The 20927-nt window shown below is 38.6% G+C and overlaps 1 protein-coding gene across 1 annotated transcript in view; it reads right to left on the bottom strand.

Moving 5' to 3' along the window:
* Positions 1 to 20927, bottom strand: part of luzp2 (leucine zipper protein 2) — a 566503-nt gene that overhangs the window by 215449 nt on the left and 330127 nt on the right. Inside the window, exon 4 of the mRNA XM_061887318.1 lies at positions 18344 to 18425. Within this exon, the coding sequence (XP_061743302.1) occupies positions 18344 to 18425 (82 nt within the window). The remainder of the gene's footprint in view (positions 1 to 18343; positions 18426 to 20927) is intronic.

Genomic DNA, 20927 nt, shown 5'->3' with positions numbered 1-20927 from the left:
AGCTCTCAATTTACCGGTCGATCTACGTTCCCATCCTCACCTATGGTCATGAGCTTTGGGTCATGACCGAAAGGATAAGATCACGGGTACAAGCGGCCGAAATGAGTTTCCTCTGTCGTGTGGCGGGGCTCTCCCTTAGAGATAGGGTGAGAAGCTCTACCATCCGGGAGGAACTCAAAGTAAAGCCGCTGCTCCTTCACATCGAGAGGAGCCAGATGAGGTGGTTCGGGCATCTGGTCAGGATGCCACCCGAACGCCTCCCTAGGGAGGTGTTTAGGGCACGTCCAACCGGTAGGAGGCCACGGGGAAGACCCAGGACAGGTTGGGAAGACTATGTCTCCCGGCTGGCCTGGGAACGCCTCGGGATCCCCCGGGAAGAGCTAGACGAAGTGGCTGGGGAGAGGGAAGTCTGGGTTTCCCTGCTTAGGCTGTTGCCCCCGCGACCCGACCTTGGATAAGCGGAAGATGATGGATGGATGGATGGATAGTATTGATAGGCCCAATGTATTTTCTCTTGGTTAGGAAGAACAAACTGCTGAAACCCAAGATGTTTGAAGTGGTTATGCAACATCAATCAATCAATCAATGTTTATTTATATAGCCCCAAATCACAAATGTCTCAAAGGACTGCACAAATCATTACGACTACAACATCCTCGGAAGAACCCACAAAAGGGCAAGGAAAACTCACACCCAGTGGGCAGGGAGAATTCACATCCAGTGGGACGCCAGTGACAATGCTGACTATGAGAAACCTTGGAGAGGACCTGGGATGTGGGCAACCCCCCCCCTCTAGGGGACCGAAAGCAATGGATGTCGAGCGGGTCTAACATGATACTGTGAAAGTTCAATCCATAGTGGCTCCAACACAGCCGCCAGACTTCAGTTCAAGCGGATCCAAGACAGCAGCGAGAGTCCCGTCCACTTTGGTAAATCTTGTCTTACTCCCAAATACCACTGAACCAAAACAGTAGCCATGCTTATCCGCAGTATATAACAAAGGGTTTTGATATAATGAACACATTAACAGAGGTGTCAAAGTCATTTAATATCGGGGGACACATGAAGAAATTGTTGTTTTGTTTTTTTACAATGACCTGTTTTGCTGTTAATAGTATACATACTTGCCAACCCTCACGGATTTTCCGGGAGACTCGCGAAATTCAGTGCCTCTCCCGAAAACCTCCCGGGACAAATTTTCTTCGGAAAATCTCCCGGAAATTCAGGTGGAGCTGGAGGCCACGCCTCCTCCAGCTCTATGAGGAGCTGAGTGACGTGTCCGAGAGCGTGTCTGCCCAATGACGTTATAACTGTAGAATGATCAAGGGTGAGTTCTTGGTTTCTTATGTGGGTTTATTGTTAGGCAGTTTCATGAAGTCCTCCCAGCGCAGTAACAACACACAACAACAGCAGTCACCTTTACGTTTGTCTGCCGTAAACAGCATGTGATACTCTTAAACATGACAATACTGCCATCTACTGTACATGCACCACAACACTTCCAGGCAACTTTAACCCTTTACTAATCCTCCTCCAATTCACATCCCATTGGTCCCGGATTATAAATAACCTAATGTAAATAATCTAATGTATTTCTAATGTATATACTTGTTCTTTTGCTATCTAAACTCACTATGTTCTCTGCTCGCTGTACATATCCTACTAAGTAAGACCTACACTGTTTTAATGTCCATTTCTCTGTTGATGCAACTGTTGATGACTGAAGTACTGATATCAACCAAATCTCCTCATCCCAGCGCCCGGATTGTAAATAATTCAATATATATACTATGATGATTAACTTGTGTGATGACTGTATTATTCTGATAGTATATATTTGTACCGTGAATTGATTAACGTGGACCCCAACTTAAACAAGTTGAAAATGTTATTGAGGTGTTACCATTTAGCTGTCAATTGTACGGAATATGTACTGTACTGTGCAATCTACTAATAAAAGTTTCAATCAATCAATCATGCATATGTGACGATACCATCTACTTTAGAAAGTGCAGTGCACAACTGCGCACACAACAGCTGTAAATATACTCCTCCCCTCTTAACCACGCCCCCAACCACGCCCCCCGGCCCCATCTCCCGAAATCGGAGGTCTCAAGGTTGGCAAGTATGATAGTATACATACTTTATTTATTGTTATTTATGTGATAATGTTTATCAAGATGAAAATATTACATCAAAATCCAATTACAGTATTTTATGTATGTAATATGATCATTTTCCTCGACCGAGTCACTAACACAGGGGTGTCAAACTCAAATACAGAGTGGGCCAAAATTTTAAACGGAACAAAGCCGCGGGCCAAGGTTGAACAAATTAACCTTTTTAATAGGGACCCAAACAAGTTTTGCATTAAATATTGAACAAGCAAGGCTTATATAACTTTAGTGACATGCAAAATCCAGTTTCAAATAATAATAATTGAAAAAATATCAATGGCATATCAAATACAATTTAAATAAAAATGTTATGCCTTTTTTTCTATTTGCAATCTTCTGAGGTAAATATGATTTTTTTTCCACAGGCTAATAACACATTTGAAAACAAAATAACAATAATGAATGAACCAAACATTCAAGCCTTGAAGTAGCAAGAGAAAATGCATGAATAAAATGTTAATTATTGGTCAGTTTGCTGGAAGTTTCCCGGAAGAGTTAGTGCTGCAAGGGGTTCTGGGTATTTGTTCTGTTGTGTTACGGTGCGAATGTTCACCTGAAATGTGTTTGTCATTCTTGTTTAGTGTGGGTTCACAGTGTGGCGCATATTTGTAACAGTGCTAAAGTTCTTTATACGGCCACCCTCAGTGTGACCTGTATGGCTGTTGACCAAGTATGGGTTGCATTCACTTGTGCGTGTGTGTGTGTGTGTAAAAGCCACAAATATTATGTGACACGCTTTTAGTATAGAGGAAAAGCGGACGTGACGACAGGTTGTAGAGAACGCTAAAGGCAGTGCCTTAAATGCACGCCCCCAATATAGTTGTCCAGGTGGAAATCGGTAGAAATTCGGGAGAATGGTTGCCCCGGGAGATTTTCGGGAGGGGCACTGAACTTCGGGAGTCTACCGGGAAAATTAGGAGGGTTAGCAAGTATGAGTATTAGCGGTGAATGCTGTGTTACAGCGGCACCGGCGCTGTATAACACCGGCGGGCCAGCTCCAATGCTAAATTGATATTGACTCAAGGGCCAAATAAAATTACACGGCGGGCCAGAGTTTGACACCCATGCTCTAACATCATGTAGTTTATTTTGTACATATGTAGCATCATCTACAAAGATACAAATAATTGCTATTGCGACATCCAGTGGAGACATTTAGAACGGCAGTTTCTTTCATTCCAAAATTTCCTATTCATTTTTATACTTAGCAAACTCATCCCGTGGGCCGAATAAAACCTGTTCGCGGGCCTGATCCGGTCCTCGGGCCGTACGTTTGACACCCCTGCATTAGAACGATACGGCATGAGGAGTGTGGTACTAAATTAGATGAACAGCTACTTAAACAGGAAACAATGTGCGAGGCTGGTGTAGCACAAGGGTCAGTTTTTGGTACAAAATGGTTCAATTTATATGTCAACGACATCTGAAATGCCACAGAATACCTGAAAGTAGTCCTGGTTGCTGATGAAACTGCTGCATTCTGCTCAAGGGCAAATACACAGAAAGTAATGAGTACTGGAATATCGATATTGGCGATACCAGATCTTTATGCTCAACAATCGATTCTCAAATCAAAATATTGTTACTTTTGATACTTTAGTGTTTTGACAACATGTATTTCATTAACAGGGACACAGTGCAAAGTAAATCAGTCAGATCTTGAACTACCTTGGTAAATATTTGGGTTGTAAAAGTCAAATTTTTCACAATGTTTTGTGACGTGTTACGGTATAAAACGAAAAATTTGTGAGTGTCCTGTTTTTCTGGCGCTTTATCATTGGGTGGGTTTGAAATCAACAACATCTCCCAGAATCCTCAGCACAGCACAGGACAGGCTAGTTGGGGAGCGGAACTCCGTAAACTGGGAGTAAAGTGTTCGTAGTAGATAACGTTTTTTTGGAGGAAATTTCCGAAACCTGTCATCAAAATCCAATAACAACTGTTTAAGGTATGTTGCTAATAAACAGTCAAAAAAACGTTGGCGAAAACATAACCTTTTTGGCGGAGGTAAGAAAGTATGCATTTTAGAAAGCAAAGTGAACCAAAAACAAAAAAAAACGTAACACCATCAGAAATACAAGTAAACTTAAAAGTTACTTGCTAAAGGTATTTACATTATTAAAAGTTTAATTGTTAATTAAGTTTTCTAAGAAACAGCATATACATACTACCACCATCACCATGCTTGGCGGTAGGATTGGTGTTCTTGAGATAAAAGGCCTCACCTTTTCTCCTCAAAACATATTGATGCGTATTGTGGCCAAACAGCTCAATTTGTGTTTCTTCTGACCACAGAACTTTCCTCCAGAAGGTCTTATCTTTGCCGATGTAATGTCAGATGAAACAAAAATTGAGCTGTTTGGCCACAATACCCAGCAATATGTTTGGAGGAGAAAACGTGAGGCATTTAATCCCAGGAGCACCAAACCTACCGTTAAGCATGGTGGTGGTAGTATTATGCTTTGGGCCTGTTTTGATGCCAATGGAACTGGTGCTTCAGGCTATAATTAAGGTTTTAGAATGGCCACCCCAAAGTCCTGACTTAAAGGTGTGGACAATGCTGAAGAAACAAGTCCATGTCAGAAAACCAACAAATTTAGCTGAACTGCATCAATTTTGTCAAGAAGAGTGGTCAAAAATCCAACCAAAAGCTTGCAAGAAGCTTGTGCATGGCTACCAAAAGTGCCTTATTGCAGTGAAACTTTCCAAGGGACATGTAACCAAATATTATCATTGCTGTATGTATACTTTTGACCCAGCAGATGTGGTCTCAATTTCAGTAGACCCATAATAAATTCATAAAAGAACCAAACTTCATGAATGTTTTTTGGGACCAACAAGTATGTGCTCCAATCACTCTATCACAAAAAAAATAAGAGTTGTAGAAATTATTGTAAACTCAAGACAGCCATGACATTATGTTCTTTACAAGTGTATATAAACTTTTGATCACGACTGTATAACAAAAAGCGTCAAGAAATATTCTAGTATTGAGTAAGGGGCGACAATTTGTCAATTTTGTCGACAAAAATCAATTATAAAATGTGTTATACATTTACCGTATTTCCTTGAATTGCCGCCGGGTATATAGTATGCGCCTGCCTAGAATTACTGCCGGGTCAAACTCGTTTCACAAAATACTATTTTTATTAGCGCATGTCTAGAATTTCCACCGGGTCAAACTCGTCACGTTACGAGTGATACTTCACCTGTCATCCTTTTCAAAATGGAGGAGGCTAATTTCAATAATTTGAAATCGCATAAAGGGAAGAAGATTAAGAGCTATTCAGTAGGATTTCATGTCCAAGCTATTGAATATGCTAAAAAGAACAGTAAGCAGCTATGTTTTATTTATATACCGTAGCTGCGTGTGTCAAATATGAGTCATTAAATGACTCCCGCCTCCTGGTGGTAGAGGGCGCTAGGGATCCTTCTTGCGACTACTCGGCTGCAGAAGAAGTGACAACAAGCAGCAAGAGTGAGCAGCGATCGTTTATTTTTTTCCACTCGCTTGCATTTTAACATGGAGGATTACATATCTAAAATAAAACTGTTTTCTGAACTGGACTTTCAATCAAAGCAGGAGGTAATAAAGGAAGATCTCCATCGAGACAGATAGACTTTTAAAACCGAAGGAAGATAAGGAAGACTTCTATAAACAAGTTATCGATGCTTTAATCAGAAGGAGCTGCGCACGGACTTCATTTATAAGTAAAGGTAAGACCATAATAACGTTTTTTTTTTTATCAAATGTGCTTTTTATGAAGGTATCCTTACATCACACTCAAATTTTAAGCTCAGGCCTAAATTTACCGCATGCCTTTGGTAAGTGCCGGAGTGAGAAGATGTTTTAAATTAATTAGCTCCCTGGCGGCAATTCAAGGAAATACGGTATGTAACATTTGTTTGTTGATCATGTTGTCATCTCGTCTGTTTTAAGAACTAAACTTTGCTTCCGACTCCTTTTTCTACATTTTGACTTGGTTTAGGGTGCGTGTTTATTAAGCTTATACACTTGTGACATGATTTAAATAAATCATATCGTTTTGACTACATTTGAGAGCACACTATTGAGAGATGTGAACACCAAACGTATCTGATGTCCGCATGCTTCCGTTGGTGAAACTCTCAAGAGATGATTAATACTATTTAAAGAGCATAAATGTCAAACTCAATAAAACACTGCAAGGGGGAGTTGTCTGTACTCTTAAGAGAAATCCAATGGAAAGCTCCTGTAGTCTTATTTCACAGTTGTTTATCGCTGCATGCCGCCGGTTTGATTTTTGATTGTAATGTCACAGCATGCATTGTCTGTCAGCCTCTGAATAACAACTGAGGCCAATAGTAGACATGGGACCTTTTTTATGAGCATGGATTAGGTCCTTGAGATTCTGAATGCATTCTGCCTCACAATATTGAGCGCTACATGTCTTATAAGAGATAATTTTATTCATGTTTTTTGTTCGTTTTTTTTTTAATAAAAATAAGTATTCATGTTAGGTTAATTCAATATGAGGGGTTGTTAGGGACATTATTCAGAATTACCTCTTACATACACTACTGAAATGCTCTCACATAAACAACTGAAATGTTTTTCTCTCACACACACTACTGAAACACTCTTATACACACTACTGAAATGCCCTCACATAAACAACTGGAATGTTTTTATCTCACACACACTACTGAAATGCTATTACATACACTACTGAAATGCTCTTACATACATGTACACTACTGAAATGCTCTTACATACACTACTGGAATGCTCTCACATACACTACTGAAATGTTCTTACATACACTAATGAAATGCTCTCACAAAAACTACTGAAATGCTCTCACATACACTACTGAAATGCTCTTACATACACTACTGACATGCTCTCACATAAACAACTGAAATGTTTTTCTCTCACACACTACTGAAACACTCTTATACACAGTACTGAAACACTCTTATACACACTACTGAAATGCTCTCACATAAACAACTGGAATGTTTTATCTCACACACACTACTGAAACATTTACTGTATACACACTACTGAAATACTCTCACATACACTACTAAAATGCTATTACATACACTACTGAAATGCTCTCACATACACTACTGAAATGCTCTTACATACACTACTGAAATGCTCAAACAAACACTACAGAAATGCTCTCACATACACTACTGAAATGCTCTTACATACACTACGGACATGCTCTCACATAAAAAACTGAAATGTGTTTCTCTCACACACACTACTGAAACACTCTTATACACAGTACTGAAACGTTCTTATACACACTACTGAAATGCTCTCACATAAACAACTGGAATGTTTTTATCTCACACACACTACTGAAACACTTACTGTATACACACTACTGAAATGCTCTCACACACACTACTGAAATGCTATTAGATACACTACTGACATACACGACTGAAATGCTCTTACATACATGTACACGACTGAAATGCTCTTACATACACTACTGAAATGCTCTCACATACACCACTGAAATGTTCTTACATACGCTACTGAAATGCTCTCACACAAACACTACTGAAATGCTCTCACATACACTACTGAAATGCTCTTACATACACTACTGACATGCTCTCACATAAACAACTGAAATGTTTTTCTCTCACACACACTACTGAAACACTCTTATACACAGTACTGAAACATTCTTATACACACTACTTAAATGCTCTCACATAAACAACTGGAATGTTTTTATCTCACACACACTACTGAAATGCTCTCACACACATTACTGAAATGCTATTACATACACTATTGACATACACTACTGAAATGCTCTTACATACATGTACACTACTGAAATGCTCTTACATACACTACTGAAATGCTCTCATATACACTACTGAAATGTTCTTACATACACTAATGAAATGCTCTCACAAACACTACTGACATGCTCTCACATAAACAACTGGAATGTTTTTATCCCACACACACTACTGAAACACTCTTACTATATACACACGACTGAAATGCTCTCACATACACTACTGAAATGCTCATACATACACTAATGCAATGCTCTCACAAACACTACTGAAATGCTCTCACATACACTACTGAAATGCTCTTACATACACTACTGACATGCTCTCACATAAATAACTGAAATGTTTTTCTCTCACACACACTACTGAAACAATCTTATACACAGTATTGAAACACTCTTATACACACTACTGAAATGCTCTCACATAAACAACTGGAATGTTTTTATCCCCCACACATTACTGAAACACTTTTACTATATACACACTACTGAAATGCTCTCACATACACTACTGAAATGCTCTTACATACACTACTGACATGTTCTCTCATACACTACTGAAATGCTCTTACATACATGTACACTACTGAAATGCTCTTACATACACTACTGAAATGCTCTCACATACACTACTGAAATGCTCTTACATATACTACTGAAATGCTCTCACAAACACTACTGAAATGCTCTCACATACACTACTGAAATGCTCTTACATACACTACTGACATGCTCTCACATAAACAACTGAAATATTTTTCTCTCACACACACTACTGAAACACTCTTATACACAGTACTGAAACACTCTTATACACACTACTGAAATGCTCTCACATAAACAACTGGAATGGTTTTATTCCACACACACTACTGAAACACTCTTACTGTAGACACACTACAGAAATGCTCTCACATACACTACTGACATGCTCTCACATACACTACTGAAATGCTCTTACATACATGTACACTACTGAAATGCTCTTACATACACTACTGAAATGCTCTCACATACACTACTGAAATGCTCTTACATACACTGCTGAAATGCTCTTACATACACTGCTGAAATGCTCTCACAACACTACTGAAATGCTCTCACATACACTACTGAAATGCCCTCAAATAAACAACTAAAATGCTCTCACATAAACAACTGAAATAATTTACTCTCACGCACACACATTGCGTGCTAGAGACAACAATGTTAGTAGTATGTGTGCAAGGATTTCAGTTGTATGTATGAGAGCATCTTACCAGTAAGAGGTAATTTTGAATAATGTCCCTAACGGACCCTCATAATTCAAGGTCTATTGTTCTACACTGCAAAAACTAAAATCTGACTAAGATTAAATATCTCAAATAAGGGTTATATTTGCTTATTTTCTGTCTGATAAGACAATTCTTCTCACTAAACAGATTTTATGTTAGAGTGTTTTACATGTTTTAGGGGTTTTGGTCCAAAATTATCTCAGTAAGAAATTACAGCTTGTTGCTGAGATCTTATGAACTATATCGAGTAAAACATACTGGAAACTAGAATATCAACTGTTGCAAAGCTTTGTCATCAACACTCACAAGTATAAAACTACTTTTTTAAAGTAATAGTTTCTTACTTCAAGCATAACAAAAACAAAATCATTATGTCAAGATAATGGCACTAGCATTTACTTAATTTAAAAATATTTTTTAACATATTGAGCAAAAAGGTCTATTTTTTTCCACCAGGAAAAGTGCACTTGTTATTAGTGAGAATATAAGGTATTTTTTGGTTCATTGAGGTTATCTAATTAGGGACCGAAAGTCCCTTTGGGACAGAGGACCCTATTGTATTTCTAAGGTTTTATTATTCTTTATTATTATTCTGCACCTTCGCACTGTAATTTGACCCCCTTAACATGCCTCAAAACTCACCAAATTTTACACACACATTTGTAAGGCAAACATGGCCATTTAATAAAAAAACCAAACCCTAAAAATAAAAATTGCGCTCTAGCGCCCCCTAGGAAAAAACAGAGACAAAAATATGCGTAACTTCCGTTAGGAATGTCATACAGACATGAAACAAAAAACTCTCTAGGTCTAACTTAGACCTAGACTTCATACACTGATTTCCTTCAGCAAAAAATAACAAGAAGTTGGCAAAAACCCCTTCAAATCTAAAATTTCCTAAAAAATTTCATTTTTGCCTCTTTGAGCTGTAATTTGACCCTATTAAAATGCTTCAAAACTCACCAAACTGGACACACACATCAGGACTGGCAAAAATTGCAATCTAATAAAATAAAAAAAATAAAAAATAAAAAACTCAAAAATGCGCTTTAGTTTTACTTGTTTTTGAAAGTCTTGACAAGCCAAATTTTCTTGTTCTATTGGCAGAAAAGTTTGCTTAGTTCAAAAAAATTCCCCTCGTTTCAGTATTTTTTTCTAGTTTTTGAACACTGACTTTTTGCAGTGTTTTAAGTTTATTTTGAACATGCATTTGTTCAACTTCTCATTACAACGAGGAAGAAGCACACTGCAAAAACTGAAATCAAAGAATAAATATCTCAAATAAGGGTGATATTTGCTTATTTTCTGCCTGATAAGATAATTCTTCTCACTAAGCAGATTTTATGTTAGAGTGTTTTACTTGTTTTAAGTGTTTTGGTCCTAAATGATCTCAGTAAGATATTGCAGCTTGTTGTTGGGATTTTATGACCTATATTGAGTAAAACATGCATGAAACTAGAATATCAAGTGTTGCAAAGCTGTGTCATCAACACTCACAAGTATAAAACACATTTTTAGAGTAACAATTTCTTACTTCAAGCACTTAAAAAACATCATGACTTTGACACAATTGTGTCTCATATAAAAACAGATGACATCCACATGGACTTTGCTCTCTTATTTTCAATGAAAGAATAGAAAATACATACTCATAGTTGTTATTAGTCAAAAATATACTTATTTTAAGGTATTTTTGGGTTAATTGAGGTTAGCTAATTGTACTTGTTTTGGAAAATCTTGACAAGCCAACATTTTCTTATTCTATTGGCAGATAATTTTGCTTAGTTGAAATAAAATACCCTTATTTTATAATCTTTTTATTTGTTTATTGTTTTTGAACATAGCAATTACTAATAGGTTTTTCACTGCCTGCTCTCAATTTGACAAAATTGAATTAGTCACACAATTTAAATCAATGTGTAACAAATACAACAGTCCTTTTTAATAAATAGTTAAGTAAGTTATGAGATCAGTGAGATTATCCCATTTTAAGTAAGGTTCAAGTTGTTTATCAGGACTGTTCTTTGTACCTTGTAAACACCTTGAGTTTGAATAGTTTCTTAAACTGGATCATGTTGTCCCGATACCAATATTTTGGTACCGGTACCAAAATTGTTTTGATACTTTTCGATATTTTTCTAAATGAAGGGGACCATAAAAATTGCATTATTGGCTTTATGGCTTTATTTAAAAAAAAAATAAATAAAACAAATTAAAAAAAATAAAAATAAAAAATAAAAATATAAATATATATATATATATATATATTAGGGTACATTAAACATATGTTTCTTATTGCAAGTTTGTCATTCAATAAAATTGTGAACATACAAGACAACTTGTCTTTTGTTAGTAAGTGTCAGGCTTGCCTCTGACATTTTGACTATGTTTTAGTTTTTTCCTCTGCATTTGTCTTTGTTTCCTCTGTGTGTGTAGTGTTTCCCGTCAGCGTTCTTATTTTGTTGGTTTCCTGTCTTTATCCCTGAGTACTGTGTTCCCCCTTAGCGGCGGCTGATTGGCATCTGGCCACACCTGCTGTCAATCAGTCCGCTCCTATTCAGACCTTTCTTCCCATCCAGTCACTGCTGGATTTATTGTATTGTCTTGTCTGTGACTTCTGTATTGTCGATGTCACTCTTGTCGTTGCTACCTGTCGTATCGTGTATTTGCAGCGTAGCGGTAAGCCATATTTCGTTAGATACGTAACGACTTTTGTTTTCGGTTTTGTTTTTGCTAGCTTCCATGCTAAGTTCCTTGAGTTTGTTATCCGCCTCGTGCACGCTTTGTGTTAGTACCCTTTTGTTTGTTCTTGTTGTATTATGTATATGAAAACATGTTTTCTCATTCAATGCTTTCTCCTTCTCTGCATCTTGGGGTTCGTCAACTACTAACTTTGACAGTAAGTACACAAACAAAGACTCCTAATTTAGTCTTCCGTCATATGCAGTAACATATTGTCATTTTCCATTTTATTATTTTGTCAAAAGTAGGTCATATGCAGAGGGTAGTTTCACCACACCCAGTGTGTGTGTGCGACTATCAGTGGTACTTTAACTTTAACATAAATAATCAGTAATCAAATTACTTTTTCAAAGACCACTTTTCCAATAGCTGATATTGTGTTATATGATTGGTAATTTGGGCAAATTGTTAAGCATTGCCTGTGCAGAGTGAACTTTATTGTGCTTCAATTGATGATAACAAACTGTAAAAAATGACATTTCAAATGGGTATGGTTGTATGAACTGCAAAAGCATAACCACTTATTGAGATTCATGCGATGTAATTTATTGATAGTACTTAGTAGGAGGAGGGACAACCCCAGTGCATGTTGGAAAAGCTAAATATAGATTACATTAGTCGTCAATTAATCATGCCAATTTAGACTGAGCATTATCTCATATATGCCAACTACTGTAGAAAAAAAAGAGTAATTACAGACATTAGATAAGCATTAAGATGTCTCTTCCAATTGTTTGAGTATGGAGGTTGTTGGTCAAATATAGTCAGTACAATTATGCATGTTAATTTATTTGGCCTAGAAAGCATTTTGTACTGTACTATTAAGACACACTGAATGATGCTAACAGATCCTAAAATGCTCATTTAATATGATTTGGAAGAGAATTGGACATAAAACCACAGCAGGCTAAACCGAGAACGGCGGGGTCTACTAAGATAAAACAAAGAGCTGTTGTATTGGAGACACACATGTTTATTTTCTATTTTATTCTAACTTACACGCACAATAACATAGCTTGTTTCATAACATATAGCCTCATCAAGTTGTGGTTTAATGAAGTTTTATTTGAAGGATGGTCTTAGTTTTACTGGCAGAAAATGTATGGCTTTTGGTTGCGGGTTGTGTGGAAAAACCTCCAAATTTAAAATAATTTCGATGACTGTAACATACTTTTGTGGTGCCCCTCGTGGATGGTGCTAAATATATTGTTTTGGAAGACATGCTACAATACGTGGAACACAAATAGCTTGAATGATATATTTTCCAACCATCCATTTTTTTGTCCTTTTCGGGGTAATCATTAGAGCACATTTTACCCATCATTCCAAATCTAAAATCCCCATCTCTTTCCATTTTCTATGCATTCTAAATAGTAAAAAAAAAATACTCGTACGAAGTGGTTAAAAATCAGCTAATTGGTATTCATTTATTTTGCCTATAAAGCACTCCAAAAACACATCAAAATTGTTATGATCCGTCGCCTGGCTCGTGTGTTATTTTAGTTTGACTCCCTTAGTTCTGTTTTGAGCACCCCTGGGTTTGTGGTTTAGTTGCCATGACTGCAAATTAGTTTCACCTGCCTCTGATTAGTGTTCAGGACGCTCACCTGCTCCTGGGCACTAATCAGAGAGGTATTTATTCCAGTTTTTTCTCCACAATCGGGCTGGTTGTCTTGTTTGCTGTAAGCAACAAGTTACGTTTGTGTATACCTTGCTTCTGGTGCCTATGCTTGTGTATCTTTTGATTCCTGTGCTAAGTTTCGCCTTAGCTTCCTGTGTTATCGGCACGCTTGTTTGTATTTTTTCAAAGATTTATGATAATAAATCATCGTCTTACCTTCACATTGCCCATGGAGTTCCTGCTGCATTTTGGTAGAAAGATCCGTGCAGTAAAATGAGACCCGAGCGTAACAAAAATCCTCCAACAAACTAAACATTCTCTATACCAGGGGTCGCCAACGCGGTGCCCGCGGGCACCAGGTCGCCCGTAAGGACCAGATGAGTCGCCCGCTGGCCTGTTCTAAAAATAGCTCAAATAGCAGCACTTACCAGTGAGCTGCCTCACTGTATTTATTTACTAGCAAGCTGGTCTCGCTTTGCTCAACATTTTTAATTCTAAGAGAGACAAAACTCAAATAGAATTTGAAAATCCAAGAAAATATTTTAAAGACTTGGTCTTCACTTGCTTGAATAAATTCATTTGGGACGGCGTGGCGCAGTGGAAGAGTGGCCGTGCGCAACCCGAGGGTCCCTGGTTCAAATCCCACCTAGTACCAACTTCGTCACGTCCGTTGTGTCCTGAGCAAGACACTTCACCCTTGCTCCTGATGGGTGCTGGTTGGCGCCTTGCATGGCAGCTCCCTCCATCAGTGTGTGAATGTGTGTGTGAATGGGTGAATGTGGAAGTAGTGTCAAAGCGCTTTGAGTACCTTGAAGGTAGAAAAGCGCTATACAAGTACAACCCATTTATCATTTTAGGGACGGCGTGGCGCAGTGGGAAAGTGGCCGTGCGCAACCCGAGGGTCACTGGTTCAAATCCCACCTGGAACCAACCTCGTCATGTCCGTTGTGTCCTGAGCAAGACACTTCACCCTTGCTCCTGATGGTTAGCGCCTTGCATGGCAGCTCCCTCCATCAGTGTGTGAATGTGTGTGTGAATGGGTAAATGTGGAAGTAGTGTCAAAGCGCTTTGAGTACTTTGAAGGTAGAAAAGCGCTATACAAGTACAACCCATTTATTCATTTATTTATATTTTGACTTTGTTTCTTATAACTTTCAGAAAGACAATTTTAGAGAACATATACAACCTTAAAAATTATTTTAGGAATTTTAAACACATATCGCTTTTCACCTTTTAAATTCCTTCCTCTTCTTTCCTGACAATTTAAATCAATGTTCAAGTAATCTTTTTTTTTTTTTATTGTAAAGAATAATAAATAGAAATGGAAGAGTCCAGAAATGATCAAAACACAAAAAGGGATTAAAACATGGACTAGAGATGTGATCCGGGAACCAGAATAAAACACTGGGCCTGTTTTGCTGCCAATGGGACTGGTTCTTTACAGAGAGTAAATGGAACAATGAAAAAGAAGGATGAGATCCAAATTCATTAAGGACAACCTAAAATCATCAGCCCGGAGGTTGGGTGTTCCAACAGGACAATGACCCCAAACACACATCAAAGGTCGTAAAGGAATGGCTGAATCGGGCTAAAATTTGGGTTTTGGAATGGCCTTCCCAAAGTCTTGACTTAAACGTGTGGACAATGCTGAAGAAACAAGTCCATGTCAGAAAACCAACAAACTTAGCAGAACTGCACCAATTTTGTCCAAAGTAGTGGTACAAAATCCCACCAGAAGTTTGCCAGAAGCTTGTGGATGGCTACCAAAAGTGCCTTATTGCATGTAGCTCGGTTGGTAGAGTGGTCGTGCCAGCAACTTGAGGGTTGCAGGTTCGATTCCCGCTTGTGCCATCCTAGTTACTGCCGTTGTGTCCTTGGGCAAGACACTTTACCCACCTGCTCCCAGTGCCACCCACACTGGTTTAAATGGAACTTATATATTGGGTTTCACTATGTAAAGCGCTTTGAGTCATTTGAGAAAAGCGCTATATAAATATAATTCACTTCACTTCACTTCTGTATGTATACTTTTGACCGGGCAGATTTGGTCACATGTTCAGTAGACCCATAATAAATTCATAAAAGAACCAAACTTCAAACTACAAAAAAATAAGAGTTAATATTAATATAAACTCCAGACAGCCATCCATCCATCCATTTTTCTACCGCTTATTCCCTTTCGGGTCGCGGGGGGTGCTGGTGCCTATTTCAGCTACAATCGGGCGGAAGGCGTGTTACACCCTGGACAAGTCGCCCTCATCGCAGGGCACTCCAGACAGCCATGACATTATATTCTTTACAAGTGTATGTAAACTTTTGACCATGACTGTAAATGGAGTGCTGGGGGTTTTTGAATGTTTTGTTAGAGCACTTAATAGGCGGACGAGATGAAACTCCAATCACCGTATTTCCTTGAATTAATTAGCGGGGTGCTAATTAATTTAAAAGCTCTTCTCAATCCGGCGCCTACCAAAGGCATGTGGTAAATTTAGGCCTGCGCTTATAAATTTGAGTGTGATGTAAGGATACCATCATGAAAAGCACATTTAATAAAAAAAAAACGCTAATATGGTCTTACCTTTACTTATAAATAAAGTCAATGCGCAGCTCCTTCTGATCAAAAGCGTCGCTAACTTGTTTATAGAAGTCTTCCTTATCTTTCTTCAGTTTTTAAAAGTCTCTCTGTCTCGATGGAGATCGTCCTTTATTACCTCCTGCTTCGATTGAAAGTCCAGTTTAGAAAACTGTTTTATTTTAGATATGTAATCCTCAATGTTAAAAGTGCAAGCGAGAGGAAAAAATAAACGATAGCTTCTCACTCTTGCTGCTTATTGTTATCACTTCTTCTGCAGCGGAGTAGTTGCAAGAAGGATCACTAGCGCCCTCTACCACCAGGAGGCGGGAGTCATTTAATGACTCATATTTGACACACGCAGCTACGGTATACAAATAAAACATAACTGCTTACTGTTCTTTTTAGCATATTCAATAGCTTGGACCTTAAATCCTTCACTGAAAAAAGTGACTTTTTGGTGCTGTAAACTCTATTAGAGTAACTGTCATAATTCATACCTAGTATTTTTAACATTCAGTAAGAAGTAGAGTTTCTTAAGTAAAATAAAACATTGTATTAACGTAATACATGAATTATGGGGGAAGAGTAAGTTTTACTTATGTTTCCTCATACTATTTAAATGATAGTTGTACGTACATAAACCTAAAAATATTACATAAACTTTACTCTGAAAATCTAGTGTTTTGAAACGCATGCACGACGACGCATGCACACAGCACAACAGGCTCTGCTCCGGTCATTAGGATCACTTCACAGAGCACTGCAAGGTGGCATTATGGGTAATTTTTATCTTGCGTTTATAATTTGTTACAGAGTCGATGTTCTCCAGAAATGTGTTTGGTGTGGGTTCACAGAGTGTGGCACATATTAGTAAGAATGTTAAAGTTGTTTATATGACAACCGTCAGTGTAAAAGGTATGGCTGTTGACCAAGTATGCATTGCAATCTCGTATGAGAAGCAGCGAAACGCGTGCGTCCTTCCGGCACGCAGACAGCATGGTGTAAAAGTCGGCGTGATGACATGTTGTAGAGCAGTGGTCCCCAACCACTGGGCCGCGGCCGCAGAATAATTTTTTAATAACTTTACCACACCCAATTTTTTACTGCATGCCATTGATAAGCGCAGGCGTGAGAAGAGGTTATAAATTAATTGGTGCCCCGGCGGCTATTCAAGTAAATACGGTATATAAAATTATGTTCCTGCCGATGAAAAACAAGTAGACTTTATTTAATTTGTTTAAATGAACATAACTTAAAACTTGGATATAATTAAGTAACTGTTAACTTAAAATCTTCACAACTGTTATGTTATATGGTAAGTAGAATGTACTTGATAGTGGCAAGTAATAAATGTTACTTGATATTGCAGCATTAAATTTGACTTCAATCATTTGCGTGCAAATACAATAATTTTTTCAAATAAATCTTATGAGTTATTTTTTTCAGTGGACTGAATAGCTCTTAATCTTCTTCCCTTTATGCGATTTCAAATTATTGAAATCCGCCTCCTCCATTTTGAAAATGATGACAGGTGAAGTGTCACTCGGGACGTGACGAGTTTGACCCGGTGGAAATTCTAGGCGTATGCTAAGTATTTGGCGAAACGAGTTTGACCCGGTGGAAATTCTAGACATGCGCTAATAAAAATAATATTTTTCGAAACGAGTTTGACCCGGCAGTAATTCTAGGCAGGCGCTTACTATATACCCGGCATCAATTCAAGGAAATACGGTAACTATATTGTTGGCACTAGCAGTTTGACACTAAATTAATTGTTTTTGTTTTTGTATTGGAAAAAAAACACGGTAAAAAAGTGCAGTTTTTTTGTAACCCGACACGAAAGGAGATAACAAAAGTGAACACAGGGTGACCACCTCCACACAGGAAAACTAAGATAGCCACTGGACTATTGTGTTGGCCTTGCTCGGTCTTATTATTCTTTAGTTGGGGTTTGAATGAAGGGGACAGACCACTTTCTCTTGCCATTTTCTAAGAGTGTCAAGTGTGGAGTGAAGGAGGTGACAGCGAGGGAGCTCCTGGCTAATAAGCCTGGATCAGCGAGGGGACCGTGTGACAGGTGACAAGGCAGGTTCCAGACAACCGGATGTTGATGGTCAGGTCAGGGTCTTTCTTACCGTGGCCTGCTGCTTCTCGGCTCTCTCGTTGGCCTCGTCCAGCTGCTTCTGCAAGGCAGCCTGGAGGGACTTCATCTCGTCTCTGTCAATTGTGAAGCAAATGAGAAACTGTTAGCACACAATTCTTGCAGGTTTAGACTGGCTGATGAGGTGATTGTCTATAGCAGGGGTCACCAACCTTTTTGAAACCAAGAGCTACTTCTTGGGTACTGATTAATGCGAAGGGCTACCAGTTTGATACACACTTAAATAAATTGCCAGAAATAGCCCATTTGCTCAATTTACCTTTAATAAATAAATCTATATATATATAAAAATGGGTATTTCTGTCAGTCATTCGGTCGTACATTTTTTTTCCTTTTACGGAAAGTTTTTGTAGAGAATAAAGAATGAAAAAAACACTTAATTGAACGGTTCAAAAGAGGAGAAAACACACAAAAAAAATGAAAATTCCATTTTGAAACATAGTTTATCTTCAATTTCGACTCTTTAAAATTCAAACTTCAACGGAAAAATATGAAGAGAAAAACTAGCTAATTCGAATCTTTTTGAAAAAAATTAAAAAAATAATTTATGGAACATAATTAGTAATTTTTCCTGATTAAGATTAATTTTAGAATTTTGATGACATGTTTTAAATAGGTTAAAATCTTATCTGTGGTCGTCTTTACTTGGAAAAGTATCGAAATTATTTTGGTGCTGATACCGGTACCAAAATATTGGTATCGGGGACGGCGTGGCGCAGTGGAAGAGTGGCCGTGCGCAACCCGAGCGTCCCTGGTTCAAATCCCACCTAGTACCAACCTCGTCACGTCCGTTGTGTCCTGAGCAAGACACTTCACCCTTGCTCCTGATGGGTGCTGGTTGGCGCCTTGCATGGCAGCTCCCTCCATCAGTGTGTGAATGTGTGTGTGAATGGGTAAATGTGGAAGTAGTGTCAAAGCGCTTTGAGTACCTTGAAGGTAGAAAAGCGCTATACAAGTACAACCCATTTATTTATTATATCAGGACATCACTAGTTCATCCATCCATCCATTTTCTACCGCTTATTCCCTTTCGGGGTCGCGGGGGGCGCTGGCGCCTATCTCAGCTACAATCGGGCGGAAGGCAGGATACACCCTGGACAAGTCGCCACCTCATCGCAGGGCCAACACAGATAGACAGACAACATTCACACTCACATTCACACACTAGGGCCAATTTAGTGTTGCCAATCAACCTATCCCCAGGTGCATGTCTTTGGAAGTGGGAGGAAGCCGGAGTACCCGGAGGGAACCCACGCATTCACGGGGAGAACATGCAAACTCCACACAGAAAGATCCCGAGCCTGGATTTGAACCCAGGACTGCAGGAACTTCGTATTGTGAGGCAGACGCACTAACCCCTCTGCCACCGTGAAACCCATCACTAGTTCAAAATAACATTAAAGAGAAAACAGGTACAGGTCGCATATGGGCAAAAAAATCTGAATATGTCTTATGTTTTATGATGAACTTTTCTTTAGATATTTGGAATGCTTGAAGTATTATTATGCTGTATTAGTAATGCATATGAATGAGTAAGAATTTAGTGGTGGTTTACACATTCAATTATGAACTGTGGCGGGTCAATGATTCGAAAAAAAAAATCGCATGATGTTTCTTAACACTTTTACATTGAACACTAACTATTCAGGCTATGAAGCCACTCACATCTTGTTGAAAGACCCAGTGTATGCCAGCGGCCTTGTTTTTGGCACTAGAAAATCCTTGCAAACACGTTCCCTTTTCTTAGTAACCAGCCACCCACGAATGCTATGGCATTTCATTTTTATTCTCATCTACTTGGAAACACAAACAAAATCAAAAACTCGCCCATACTGATAGGAAAGGGCAGAGCGAAAACAGTACAGAGTGAAAATATGACCTGCGGGGCCACGTCGGTTTACAAAGTCTAAATCACCTGAAATATCTTTAGCTGTTATGAAACCTCAAAGCAAAAAAACCCTTGAAGTTGGCAGAGGTTTAATGTTGCACTGCAGTATGCAGTGGAAATAGTTGAAAAAGAGTTGTCAACAGTGCGTTGCTTGTGATCAATCACATGTCGTCGTCTGCCATGATGGAATCAGCATGTAATTACTTTTGGCAAGTGCGGGACTCCATGGGCTGATTGATAACAGGTGCGACTAAGATTGCGGTTCGTAAGTGCTTGGTAGGCAACGTGGAAACCGCGGTGCCGCTCTATGGTTTTTAGCTTCATCACATGAGATCTGCCATGGGCTGGTGATAGGCTATTGATTGCCTATCAAGACTCTGCACACAGGAGGCCGGACTTCAATCAATCTGACATTTGGAAGAGCAAGGAGGCCACAAGTGACTCCTAATCATTAACAGTCTCATTACATACAACATTAATCTGACAATCCTAACTGGCGGACCACTTTGGGTAAACAGTTTTCCAGCTCGCTTGCAGAAAGATATATTGCCGACCCACAAAGGGATCTTTCCAATGAACACAGTACAGTATGTGGTTAGATTTTTACTATTACACCCAGGGATAGGTACCTGTCACGTTTGAACATACCAATTTCCCGGTATCTGGCAAT

This window comes from Nerophis ophidion, linkage group LG25 (assembly GCF_033978795.1).
Source record: "Nerophis ophidion isolate RoL-2023_Sa linkage group LG25, RoL_Noph_v1.0, whole genome shotgun sequence".
Taxonomy (NCBI): domain Eukaryota; kingdom Metazoa; phylum Chordata; class Actinopteri; order Syngnathiformes; family Syngnathidae; genus Nerophis; species Nerophis ophidion.
The sequence above is the reverse complement of the archived record's forward strand: the minus strand, read 5'-3'. Positions and strand labels throughout refer to the sequence as shown.